The sequence below is a fragment of the Haliaeetus albicilla genome, chromosome 2 (genome assembly GCF_947461875.1).
Source record: "Haliaeetus albicilla chromosome 2, bHalAlb1.1, whole genome shotgun sequence".
Lineage (NCBI taxonomy): Eukaryota > Metazoa > Chordata > Aves > Accipitriformes > Accipitridae > Haliaeetus > Haliaeetus albicilla.
In genome coordinates this window covers 32436242-32449290 of record NC_091484.1, presented here as the reverse complement: position 1 = coordinate 32449290, position 13049 = coordinate 32436242, and the positions used below count along the sequence as shown (strand labels likewise).

Here is a 13049-nt window from a genome sequence, read left to right as displayed (position 1 = left end):
TTGCTATTCCTCCTCCCTCTGAAGAATTACCATGCTCAAATCTTCCTTTGCTAAGATTTTAATGAGTGGAGTGCAAAGGCCAAAGTACACATGATCCCTAGATCAAAGGGCTTCCTTAACGTGCTGTGAAACAAAAACCAGAATTTAACAGGGATTAGAGTTTGACCCAAGTTTTGTTGCTCTGGAGATGGCAGTAGTTGAATCAATGCATGTTACATACGTATAATACATGTTTGATTGCCAAAGGCAGTCACTATTCCCTTTCAGAAAAAAGGAAGAGAATCAGTGGTTTCAAACTTCAGATTAACCCATGACCAAGCAAATTGGAAAATTCATACACTTTGTTAGCAAAGTGCATCATGGTATATGTGCATTTGTACTATGTTAATGCTTAAAAGCTTCTATAACTCTCCATGGACTGTTTTGCCATGTTGTATACAAACACAGTAAGACAGAGAGAAAGGGATCAGACTATAAGCTTGTCTAAGAGACAAGCCAGTATTTGTTCATCTAGTTCAAGGAGCTGGGGGATGTCAGCTATCAGGCTAAAGGTTTAGAGTTTCAACACTTACTGACAAGTAACTCATTCCCCACAGTAAAATAAATAAATAAATTTGGTTATTTGTCCAAGTTGGGCAATGCCAGAAAAAAGTTGTGAATAATTCAGTAATTTGCTGATTTACACAAATATTTATTTATAGAAGGTTTGTGCAATTTGCAACATAACCTTTTATGGCTCATCCCTACTGTGATCAGGAAATAGGAAAAACTGAAGCAAGACCTGAAAGTTCAAGGGTTCTCTCTGCAATTAAAAAAGCCCCAGAAACTAAGAGTGCAGAACTGCATTTTCATAGAGGTAGTACAGAAATCAAACACAACTCTTTTCTGGTTTGTTTTTCATTCTGATGAGCAATCTAAACATGCTGGTGTACACATCAGGAGTTCTAAAATCCAGGCTTTAGATACAAACCAGGTTATACAGCCTCCAAAATTTAGTTTTAAATTTGCATGTCAGAAAGGAAAAAGATATAGACATATGTGAACCACTACTGTCTTTGCATGGCAACATCTATTTAGAAGTATGTCAAATTAAGTATATGAATACAGGAAAGATGCAGCATTAACAAAGGTACTAAAGGAATATTATTTCAGCTTTACTTGTCCTGCTTTAGCGTCCACGCTAGAAAAACATTTCAATTAATTTAAAAACACAGTCATTATATAGCACTAAAGTGAGACAGAAAAGTGCCTTGGCTACTTTATCTTTAGCTCTAAGAAGAGCTATATATATTGTGCTCTGCTGTCACTTCCATAACACTCATGAGGATGTGAGTGATATTTGGATCTGCGTGACTGGTAGGTCACCCACAGCAAGCTATTGGCTGTTTGCTCTCAGTTGATGGCTCCAAACTAGCTTTGCTATCTTCGGCAGGTGAGCCTGATGCGTAAATAAGTATATTATAGAACAGAAACAAAATTTTGACCTTCTAGGAACTATACTGAATAGGATTAATGTATTTCACCTCAAATTCTCTTCAAGAGTCAATGCAGTTAACAGTTTGAAAACCAAACACTGATCTTCCCTAGAAAAGAATGGAAGCACCAAGTAAGCATGTCTTAATCATCCAGGGCTGTTTCAAATGGCACCAAGACCAACTCAGAAGGCATCTGATATGCAAATTGTCTGAAGAAGTTCTATGGAAGTACCAATATATGCTTTTACCTCACACTGTAGTCATATTTTATGGGCTACTTGCAAGAACAGAATACAGAACTCAACAGACATCTGCTTTTTCCTCACACTTGAAAAAATTATGAGCTTCTCTATAACGCTGCCTCTGGAGACCCACAGCTCCACTAAAATAGAAGAAACTCAACTAGTGTTCCATGAACGGAGCATACAAGGGGTTTTTTTGTTGCTTTGTTTTTTGGGTTTTTTTTAAACTGAGAATGTTTTGGAATTTTGATAAACAAAAACATCTTGTCATTGCAGAATATAAAGCAAGAACATTTGCCTGTATGTTTTCTTATACTTCTTCAATCAGACTAATGCTGTCATTTACAATTGTCATTCGCTCTGAATTTTTTTTTTAATTCTAAAAATATTCTGAGTTTAAATCAAAACTTTCACATGCAGTACTTGAAACTTTGATACTACAGCATTAAACATCCAAAAACATGATCTACTGAAGACATACTAAAACATAATAGGCCAGAGGGAGGACAGAGAACGTACAAGAAAACTACGAAACACTGTAATTTTGCTTAGCTTTCAGTACCAAAAGGGTTAGCATTTATTTATGTATTGGAAGAACGTTTTAGCATATGATACTCTTCAAAAACCAAACAGTCTCAGTGTATTAAATGTTGTCCAACTTTAGTTCATTGTGATGCCATTGCCATTGACACCTGCCTGATCAAATGAGAATGCTGCAAAAAATGCCCCCCAGAAGACATAATGTACCCATATAAGCAGGGCATGTATTTTCAGACAGTATGCAATATCTGCATCTTTTTTAGGCATAGTACCGCTGAACTGAATTTCATGAAAATCTAATCCAACAAAAAAATTTCAAAGACAATATGCTTTTAATCATTCTGTTAACATTTATGAGAAATATTTGGAAAAAGGAGATTTCATATCTTGATCATTTAAATTGATCTTTATTTTAGTAAAATTTTCCCTTTGACATAAAACCAGTCCTTATAAAAAAAGAAGAGATATTCATTCCCTTAACAGCTTCACTACTTTCTGAATTTTTAATTACAGGATATATTTCACAAGTAAAATTCTCACAGCAGCTCCCTAAGCCCAAGGATAACTGTAAATCTGAGGTCACTTTAGTATTCTGTTTCCATTCTTAATCATATTTCTCCTTCTGCCTCTCTCATGATTGCAGTGTAACCACTGTATTTAGAGCATAATGTTCTTCCAACATAACTTGGTGTGTCCTGTGGGGAATTCTTTGCTTCTCCTGTTTGTCTGGAAAAGCAGTCTGAAAAAACAGCCTGCTGGGGGGCAACATAAATCTAATGAAGCACTACAAGACAAAACATAGTTCTCCACAGAAATGACAACCACTACAGAAAGCATTGATACAAACACATGACATATCAGTAGCACCCAACAACATTTGAAATGTATTTTTTAAATATGTTATCCAAATCATGAAGAAAGCTAGTATTTTTTACTAACTCAATTGATGAAACTGAAATAGAAGATAAGCCTTCAGGCTCACAAACCTTTTTCAGACCTGGAATAACAGCAGACATCCTCAAAAATAAATGCAAGTTAAGGAAAAGTATTCTGCCTCTCATGCAACGTGTAAGTTATACTATTTGAGCAGAAAAGCAGTTGGTACTTGTATAATAAAAGGGATGAGGAGTGTTACTACTTATTCTTTCCCTTTATTATTTCCCACTGAAAAGAGAGAGAAAAAATTCTTCCTTTTGTGTAGGCAGGGCCAAGCTAATGACAGACAAAAGCAGCAAATCAGTCACACAGAAGAACATCACTGTGTCTCATGGCTTCAATATTTCACATTCCACTATGCTTTTGCTGCTTAAAAAGTCTGAAAACCTTGGCCAAAACAGTCCTTTAACCTCTAGCACATTCCACAATGGGTACACACAGCAAAATAAAAGGGGGCGGGAATATCTTTATGTTTGCAGTAGTCACTGATGACACCAACTCTCGGCACCAACTCATTCCTTCTAGGCCACAGTGGTAGTTTCATGCGGCAATATGCTCCTTCTATACTCTGCATTAAGAATAGAAATGCAGGTTGTTTTTCCTGAAAAAATAACCAACAACAAAAAACCAGCAAACTCTCCTTACTGAAACACTTAATAATTTACCCTGGGTGACACTGCTTGCTGACATTATGGAGCATCAGTTAACAGAAAACCTCTCTTCAAGGACAGAGAGAGGTCTCACATCTATTTCTCTCTATATATATATAACAGTAGACCAAAAAAAAGCATTTATTAGAAAACTCAATACTGCATTTCCAAAATACAAAACCAAATCATGAAGTACTCTTCCCTTCATTACTATTATCATTGCAGGAAGCAAAGTGCCAAGCTGAGTTCAGTTCAGGGGTAAGATTTTTAAGACCTGAAGAAGGACTTAAAAGGTTTCCTAATCTGGGGGTTAACCACTACAGCTTAAAGGGCTGTTTTACTAATATTAAACTCTTCAGTATTTAACCTAAAAATTAGACTATTTGTATCTATAAATGCACAGAAAACAGTGAGATTGAGGAATCAAAAAAAAAATTAATCGAAAGACACGAAGTTAGTTTTTTTTTTTTAAAGTTAAAAGTTGAAAAACACAGAAAAACAGTTCTCAGCTGACCTCTTTGTCTGGTGTTAATGTGCCTTCATCATTCTGATCTGTAAACGAAGATGTCCTGCTTCTGTTGCCAGTTGGTGGAGGGGATTTGGAAGGGACCTACACAGAGATCACACAGATCAAGAATAATATTAATTCCAGAACTAATTATTCCATATCATAATTCACTTCAACAATTACTAAATATAACATCTCAGTAAAGCCTGGTCTAGATCTTCCTTTTAAAGAAAAAAAACAGTTCCATGTACCATCTGTGATAAGTTCTACCTTACCACAAAGTCTCCAGAGCAGATTATGTAATCAATCAGCCACGAGAGCATGCAACAAAATTAGTTATTTTGATTATTTCTGACAATGGTCCTCTTAGACCACATTTGAAACTCAAGCCTTCTAATACTTTAGGAACATAGTACAGTTGCCTAAGATTTAAAAGTTTTGCAAACTGACAGGGATTCAAGCATTTACATACAAAATACCATCTGATTCCTTTAACAAATTAACATAAAAAAACTGACAAAGAAAAAAAACACATATAAAATTGAATCTAAACAAATAAAAAGGGCAGAAGAAAATGACACATTTTATGAAATTCAGTATGAACTTGTTGTTCCTGTCAGCACTGAACATCTGTTCAAAGAAATTTCACAACTTCATGCTGAGTGAGGTTGCAACAAGCCATGCCAACCCAACCCAAAAGTAGCTTGCCAGCCTCATGCTTCAAAATTCAAATATAAAATTTCAGTATAAATGTAATGAACATTAAAATATCAACAAGCTTTTATGTATGAAGAAAATAATTAGTAAGATCTCTCATTAGGTATATTCTACAATATGACCAGAATGAACAGTGTTGCAAAAAAAAAAAAAAAAAAAAAGAAAAAGAAAAACCAACTACCACAAATCCGTTAACACTTTGTTGCAGCACCATCATTGAGGTTGCATACGTAAATTCTGTCTTCCGCAATGCCTGTCTCACAAGACAGAGTTGGATGTTCCAAAACATGACTGACAGACTATCACACCACTGAAAAGATATCACCAAAAAAGACAGTTTTTCAGAGCATTACGCTCACTTTATAGCCTAAATCTATGTGTGCATTTTGTAAAATTTGGATACTAGTGAATTAACTACAACATCAAACGAAACGCAAGATTATTCCAGTCAGTCACAGTTACAGGTTTGACCAAGTGGACCCAATGCTCCCACTTGAAAATACAACTCAAAAACCTCACCTACTACCAAATAACCATTCACCATAAAAGCTCTATGTCCTGCTGAAAAATTTCACACCAAAAGTGTTCACAGGGTTTGAAGAACAGTAACGATCTGTTCATGCCAATAGCCTACTATCATTTTATTCCTACTCCCTAACCTAATGCCAGTGATTTAAAGATTGCTTCTGGCCCTCACCATACAAAAGGAAAACATTTTCCAAATATTCATCGCCACTTTGCTACTGTTTAGGAGTATGAACATATCTCTTCATTCTGCTCTTAACAGTTCTACAGTTTTCGCTGCTTCATTTAGACTTCTTGTCAATTTACAGCCATTTCTGTGGCACTAAGCTCTGCAGAACGAATAGTCATTGATCTTATGCAAAGAACAGAAAGATGATGTAACTGAAGTTGGACAGAACAAAGGAGATGAAATAAAATAGCATAGTTCAGCTGGAAGGGACCTACAATGATCATCTAGTCCACCTGCCTGACCACTTCATGGCTGACCAAAGTTCAAGCATGGTATTAAGGATGTTGTCCAAATGCCTCTTCAACACTGACAGGCACAGGGCATCGACCGCTTCTCCAGGAAACCTGTTCCAGGGTGTGACCACCCTTTTGGTAAAGAAATGTTTCCTCATGTCAAGTCCAAATCTCCCCTGATGGATACAGCTTTGAGCCATTCCCACGTGTCCTGGCACTGGGTACCAGGGAGAAGAGATCAGCACCTCCCTCTCCATGTCCTCTCCTCAGGAAGCTGTCGAGAGCCGTGAGGTCACCCTCAGCCTCCTTCTCTCCAAAGTAGACAAACCCCGAGTCCTCAGCTGCTCCTCAGAGGACATGCCTTCCAGCCCCTTCACCAGCTTTGGTGCCCTCCTCGGGACACATTCCAGTGTCTTCCCATCCTTTCTTAAATGGTGGGGCCCAGAACTGCACACAGTGTGAGGCTGTATCAGTGCTAAATACAGCTGGGTAATCACCCCTTTTGACCGGCGCGTTATGCTGTGTTTGGTGCATCCCAGGATGCAGTTTTCCCTCTTGGCTGCCAGGGCACACACTGCTGACTCCTGTGGAGACTCCTGTCAACCAGCACCCCCAGACCCCTTTCTGCAGGGCTGCTCTCCAGCCACTCCTCTCCCAATTTAGACTTGTGTCCAGCAGCACCACTCCATCCCAGGTGCAGATTCTGGCATTTGTTCTTGTCCAATTTCATGCTACTGATGATTGCCCACTGCTCCAATCTATCCCGATCCCTCTGCAAGGCCTCTTGTCCCTTGAGGGAGTCAACAGCACCTCCCAGTTCAGTATCATCAGCAAACTTGCTAAGGGTGCATTCAACTCCTGCATCCAGATCATTGATAAAAAGATTGAACAGAACTGGCCCTAGAACTGAATCCTCTGAAGATTGGTCACCAGCCGGATGTAGCCCCATTCACTGTAACCCTTTGAGCCCTGCTGCTCAGCCAGTTCTTCACCCAGAGCGCTGCGTACCTACTCGTTGGACAACCTGTCCAGAAGGATGCTGTGAGGGACAGTATCAAAAGCCTCACTAAAAGCCAGAAAAAATACATCCACCGCCTTGCCTTCATCCACTTGGCAGGTGACCTTATCATAGAAGGATACTGAATTAGTTAAACAGGACTTTCCCTTTGTGAACCCATGTTGACTGTGCCTGATGATTGCATTGTTCTTTAAATGCCTTTCAATAGTACCCAGTATGATCATCTCCATAATTTTGCCAGGTCCTGAGGGTAGACTAACAGGTCTGTAGTCCCCTGGATCTTCCCTCACACCCTTTTTGTAACTAGGAATAATGCTGGCTAGCTTCCAGTCAGTGGGGACCTACCCAGACTCCCAAGACCTTTGGTAGATGACTAAAAGGGGTCCTACTGTAATATCTGCTAGCTCCTTCAGTACTCTGGGATGAATCCCATCAGGTCCCATGGAGTTATGAACATCCAGCCGATAAAACTGGTCCCTTACAATTTTAGTGTCCACAAATGGAAAGTCACTGTTCCGACAGCCACGGTCCTCTGACTCAGGGGACTGGGCAACCCAAGGTCTATCAGTATTATTAAAGACTGAGGCAAAAACCGTATTAAATGTGTCACTTCTTTCCTATTTGTCAGGTACCATCTTCAACAAGTATGGGTGCAAGAGACACCTGGAATTGCAATAGCTTTTTTTTTTTCCTTCCTTGTCACCAGTTAGAAACTGATGTGTTCTTCAGCCTGTGAGGGGCAGAGCGTAGGTATTCTCAATCCGACAGATGACATCAGTTAGCTAACTGTTCATATGAAATAAAGAGGCCTAAAGACCTCTTCAGAAAAAGTGTTACACTTGAGAAATTTTATCTCTGGATTTAATCTATCTTAGATCAGTAAATTTAGTCTCAGACACTATAAACCAGAGTACAAATGACAAGTTCCAGGTCTCAAAGCAGAAGATATGAATACCAGAGAGGGTATGGTGAGTAAAGTCTCCCTACAACAGGGCATAGGAAAGAAAAGAGCAAAAAATGAATGCAAACAAAAGTCTCATAAAACTAAGAAACATTAAGCATTTGGAAAGTTCAGTTTGAAAATACCTCGACAGAAAGCAGCTGATAATCTCTATGATGACAGAGTACCCAATAAATGGAGTGCATTTTAAGGATCTGAATTACTGAAAGCAAAGTAACAAAAGTATATTCCACACTCTCTGCAAGACTCCAGTACATTTTACAGGCCTCAAAACCTTCTTGCTCCTTCCTCATTTCCAGAATCTGTTTTCAAATGAGATACAAGGATTGAGCAGACCAGCCTATTTTATTTCTAAGATCAAATTTAACTCCAGTTTCCCTCTAGTGTTACTTGAGAACAACTGAAGAATAAGCAATACTGCAAGACAACTATTTACACAAAAATAAAAACCTTTTCTCATTTTCTGCTTCTGCCTTTCCATTCATGTCAACCCTTGAGTTACATGACCTACACTATCCACAGTATAGCAGACTAGGTGAAAGTATCATTTATCATAAGCTCTTGTATTAGGTTTCATGAAATTTGTCAATGTTAATTTCAGCAGCCAAATAAAAACTGCAATATATTATGCTGTTGCATGCCCATGTGCACTCAGGCCCAAATTTATTTACAAGGCTGGTTTTCAGCAAGCACTGACCCTTTAACACATGCACCAAGTATCCTGAACTAAGTGGGTTACAATATTGTGTGCAAGGTATCATAATTTAGCTGCTGCTTATTGAAAATAGTAAGTGCTGCAACTCAATCTCTTTACACTGTACTGAAAGTTCACCACATATGCCAATTCAGGACAGCACTCTAAACTGCCGCTGACAAAAATGTACTTAACTTCACTAACTAGAGAAGACCCAGAGTTAATAACTACGAAAGGGTTTAAAATAAAACTCAACAAGCTACATAAAGCTTTTACAGTAGCTCCATTTCTAAAAATACTGCCCCTATTTGACAAATGAGTGATTTAAAAAATACTACATAGCTAGTGTCAGCAGTTTTGAAACCATGGTCTAATACTGAGACTATGCAGCATCAGATCTCCCAGTGGTTCAAATTACATTCAGATCAAGCCCAGGCAACTGATGGCCTATTTGTAAAATTAAACCAATTATCTGCCTATAGCTTAACATTCATACGATACAGAGTTTATACCAGGTTTATTCTTTTAGATTCCAAGATGCAAAGGATACTTAACCCAGCAAAAAGCCAGAGACATAGGCAGATGTTATCTTTTTCAGCACAGAGTTTGCCAATACAAAGTTAACTTTTCAAAGTCTTTCTACCCAAATTTAAACTGGTAGAGAGAGTTTGTTCTGCTTCAACACATGCATGAAATCACTACAACATTTTTTTTGGCCACTGTCACTTTCAGAGATATTCTGCACCCCTATTGTATTTAACGTGCGTTATTATCATTTAAAAACAGTAGTTTCTAGAATCCAACACTAATCATAGTTTTGTTAAAGTACACATAAGGGAAAAATGGCCAATTAAATTATGGCCAAAAAAAGGAAAGGGGGGGAGGGGAGGGAGCCTTGCTCCCAGCTTTATACTATATCCCCAATTTTTCCACAGTTAAAAAAAGCAAACATAAGGCTGAGGTAAGCAGACCAGCCCTCTAAACGATGGAAACAGAAAGGACTTAGAGGAATTGAAAAAACAAACACGAATACGAGAGAAAACGGTAACTAGCGATCCCGATGCTGGATTGTTACCCAGTGCACGTGAAAGCGTCATTCCCTTAAACGCTACAGACGAAACCCAACTCTGTTTCATTCCGTCTGATGTTCAAGCAAGAGCTGTTTTTTACATCCCTCCAAAAGACAGCCTTTGTAGGGTGGCCAAAAAGAAGAACCCTCTCGGAAACCTCTGCGGAGGCTTCCCGGACAGGAGGCGGCTCGCTAACCACAAACTTGTCTTTCGAAGTTACAGCGAAGCCGCCCCGCGCTGGCAGAGAGCCGGGGCCCGGCGCTTGCCCGCTGGCCCATCCTCGGCCGGCCACCAAGGCCTGCGCTGCGCGACCCTCCCCGCGGCCGGGCCGGCGGGACCGGGCCGACCCGCTGTCGGCGGGACGCCGAGGCCTTGCCGGGAGCAGCGCGGCCCTGCCCCGCCGGGCCCGCCGCCCCTCCGGGCGAGAGGCGACCGGCGCCCGCCCTGACACTGCAAGCGGCCCAGGGCTCCCTCCCGACCCCCCCCAGCGACCCGACGGACACCTCCGCCCCCCCAACGCCCGCGGTACCTGCGGCGGGAAGGGGGCCGCGCGCCCCCCCGCCCCGCGCGGCGGCGCCTGCTCCTCGCTGATCTTCTGCTTCAGCTTCTTGAACATGGTGGCGGGAGGGGGGGGGGAGAGGAGGAGGTCGGGGGGCCGGCGGCGAGAGGAACGGGGTACGGCTCCCCGGCCGGTCAGTCAGCGCCTCCCGCGCAGCTGGCGAGGGGCGCCCGGGGGGAAGGGGTCGGTGGTGGTGCTGAGCTCCGCTCGCCCTGGCCCCGTGGAGCCGCCACCTCTCCTTCCTCGGCCCCCCCCCACCGCGGAGCAGGTGAACGCCGCGACTACTGCGCTTGCGCAGCCAACGTGGAACGGAGCGCTCAGGCGGGTACGGGGTGCGGCGAGGCACAAACTTCCCAACGGAATGCCAGGCGCCATTCCTCCCTTCCTCCCGCCCCGGGGGCGGGCGCCGGCTCTCTGCCGCCCGACCGGGACTGAGCGCCGGACCCGCCTCCCCTCGCCTCGCTTCCCTGCCGGCGGCCGCGGGGCGGGAGGCGGCGCGGTGCCGGGAATAGCGCAGGCGGAGGGGAGGCACTGTCCCCCCCGCGGTCGGGTCACGGCTTCCCTGTCAGGAGGGAGGGAAAACGGAGCGGTAACGACAACCGCAACAGCCGCCGCCTTGCTGCGCCTTCCCGCCGCCGAGAGAGGTGTCGGGGCCGCCGTAACCGTGCGATCGGCTACCTTAACCTCGCCACCGGCGGGGCAAGGCCGCCCGCCCCCCCCCCGGCTCCTGCGCCCCACGAAGGGAGAAGGTGCGCCCCGACCCTGCGCCTTTAGGGGCCGCCGGCGCGTTTCTGCGGGCAGGGGCGTGCGAGGAGCGGGCGCGGCGAGCTCCACCCGCGGCTGGGCAGCCGGAGGGGACGCGGCTCCGGCCGCTTCTTTTTCCTCTTGTTTGCTTCTATGGCGACTGCTCTGCGTGTGGCTGGATGAGTGATTACAGATAAATCCTTTTCAGATGAAGGGGGCACGGCCGATCAGTGCACAGACTTGACTTGCCGGAATGGTGGTGGTAGGGGGGTTGTAAGCCCTCAGGTGGCACAAGCCCCTCCGTGCCGGCTGGTGACAGTTTCGTGCGCGAGCCTTCACTACCCGAATAATCGGGCACCTTGTCGTTACAATGACAAGGTGCTCGATTCTTGGGCTTGTGAAAGCTTCTGACTAAAAAAATGCTCAGAAGTTGCTTTTTGAACCTGTCTGAAAACCTGCCTGCTGATAAGAACGTCACTTTGTTTTCATTTAGTCCACCCAAAACCTTCTGAGTGCTCTTCTATTTGTAAACCAGAGGTATATTGTTCACAAATACAGTACCATTAAACGTGGAAAGGCGGTGTTTGCCACAGTTGTTCTCTCTCTGAAACTAGGGCGGAAATGTTCTTGGCTGCTTTAGGTTAAAACCTATGGCTTTAGAGCCCACGTTGGATGAGATTTGTGTGTGTGTGCTCAGTCCTGTCAGTGCAGATGCAGAGAGCTGTCAGCAGTAGCTGGCATTCACTTTCCAACAATGGGACTATTTTGAAACTTGCTGTGTTGACAGTGATGTTGTATGGAAGCTAGAAATACATCATGCTGTTTGCAAGAAATGCTGAACCATGTGGTCTTCTGTAAAGCGCCATACTAAGAAGGCTGTATGTGGTAATCACAAACGTCCAGAAATGTTTTCCCTGAAATACACTCCGGTCATCTTTAAGTAATTTGAGGAAAAACGTGGATAGGAAATGGATTGTTTGCTGTACACTGACCAAAAAAATAACCAAGCTACATCTACAGCAAACATAAACTGCTCTTAAGTTTTTCCTAATTTTTTGCTACATGTTAAAAAAAAAAAAAGTCATTTTCAGCAGTCTGTTTAGCTGTAGATAAACTGAAACTGGTAGCGATCCTTTTTTTTTTTGTTCCCATTAAGACTACGCATACATTGGATGGCAGCAGTGACTTGCACACTCTACTGATTTCTAGTGAGAACAACTGTTGATTTGTAACACCTTCAAAAAGCTAGTCCTAATCTACAAGCCATAATAGATAAATATTTTGAAGATTTTTATGTTCTCTTTTCTATAGGTGAGCTTGGAACAGAGGTATATGAAAAAGTCTCCAGGACTAAAGGGGCAAAAGCACCTGAAATAGCAGTCCATGAGGTAATGAGATAAAATGGGCAATTAGGTTTACTGCAGCATGAAAAGCAAAAATCCTCTACTTCAGTCAGGTAGCCTCTGTTCCCTCTAAATATGACATGCAGCCGCACAGCTGTACAGTTCAGAGGTTAGCAAGCAAGAGGGGCATTGCCTGATGAATGCTTTGGGAAACCCTTTTAACAACCTTCAGTCTCAATAAATCCATGATTCTGTCACACCTATGTGCTCTATTACAAATGCTAGCTCACATTCTCTTCTTTTCAGCATCTACAGATTACACTCTAATCTTAAACCTAAATCACTAAATTTAGTATGTGAGTTTGATGGATAGATGCACAATTGAAAGGACACTACCTCCTACAGCAATCAAATAGAAAAGCAGAGCTTTGTTAATTCTTTTACGAAATGCGTCCAACACAATAATAATGCAGGTCTGTATTATTTCCTTGGAAAATTTAAAGCTTGAGATAATATGTTCTGACTGTTTCTCACAGTGCAGATGTTTTCATAAGACTAAAGGCTATGCAGAAGAGAACAAGTACAAGACTAGAAACTGAGAAAAG

At 42.5% G+C, this 13049-nt stretch overlaps 1 protein-coding gene across 5 annotated transcripts in view; it reads right to left on the bottom strand.

Annotated features, from left to right (window-relative positions):
• GOLGA4 (golgin A4) overlaps positions 1–13049 on the bottom strand; it is a 90382-nt gene that overhangs the window by 59246 nt on the left and 18087 nt on the right. For 3 of the 5 annotated variants that reach the window (XR_011322046.1, XM_069769920.1, XM_069769898.1), the window contains exon 2: positions 4358–4453. Coding sequence is in view for 4 of the 5 variants with exons in the window: in XM_069769920.1 (XP_069626021.1) it covers positions 4358–4453 (96 nt within the window). In the remaining variant the exon portion in view is untranslated. Of the gene's footprint in view, positions 1–4357; positions 4454–10327; positions 10659–13049 lie in introns of those variants that run through there. The other 2 variants (XM_069769907.1, XM_069769911.1) reach the window with 2 other exon arrangements.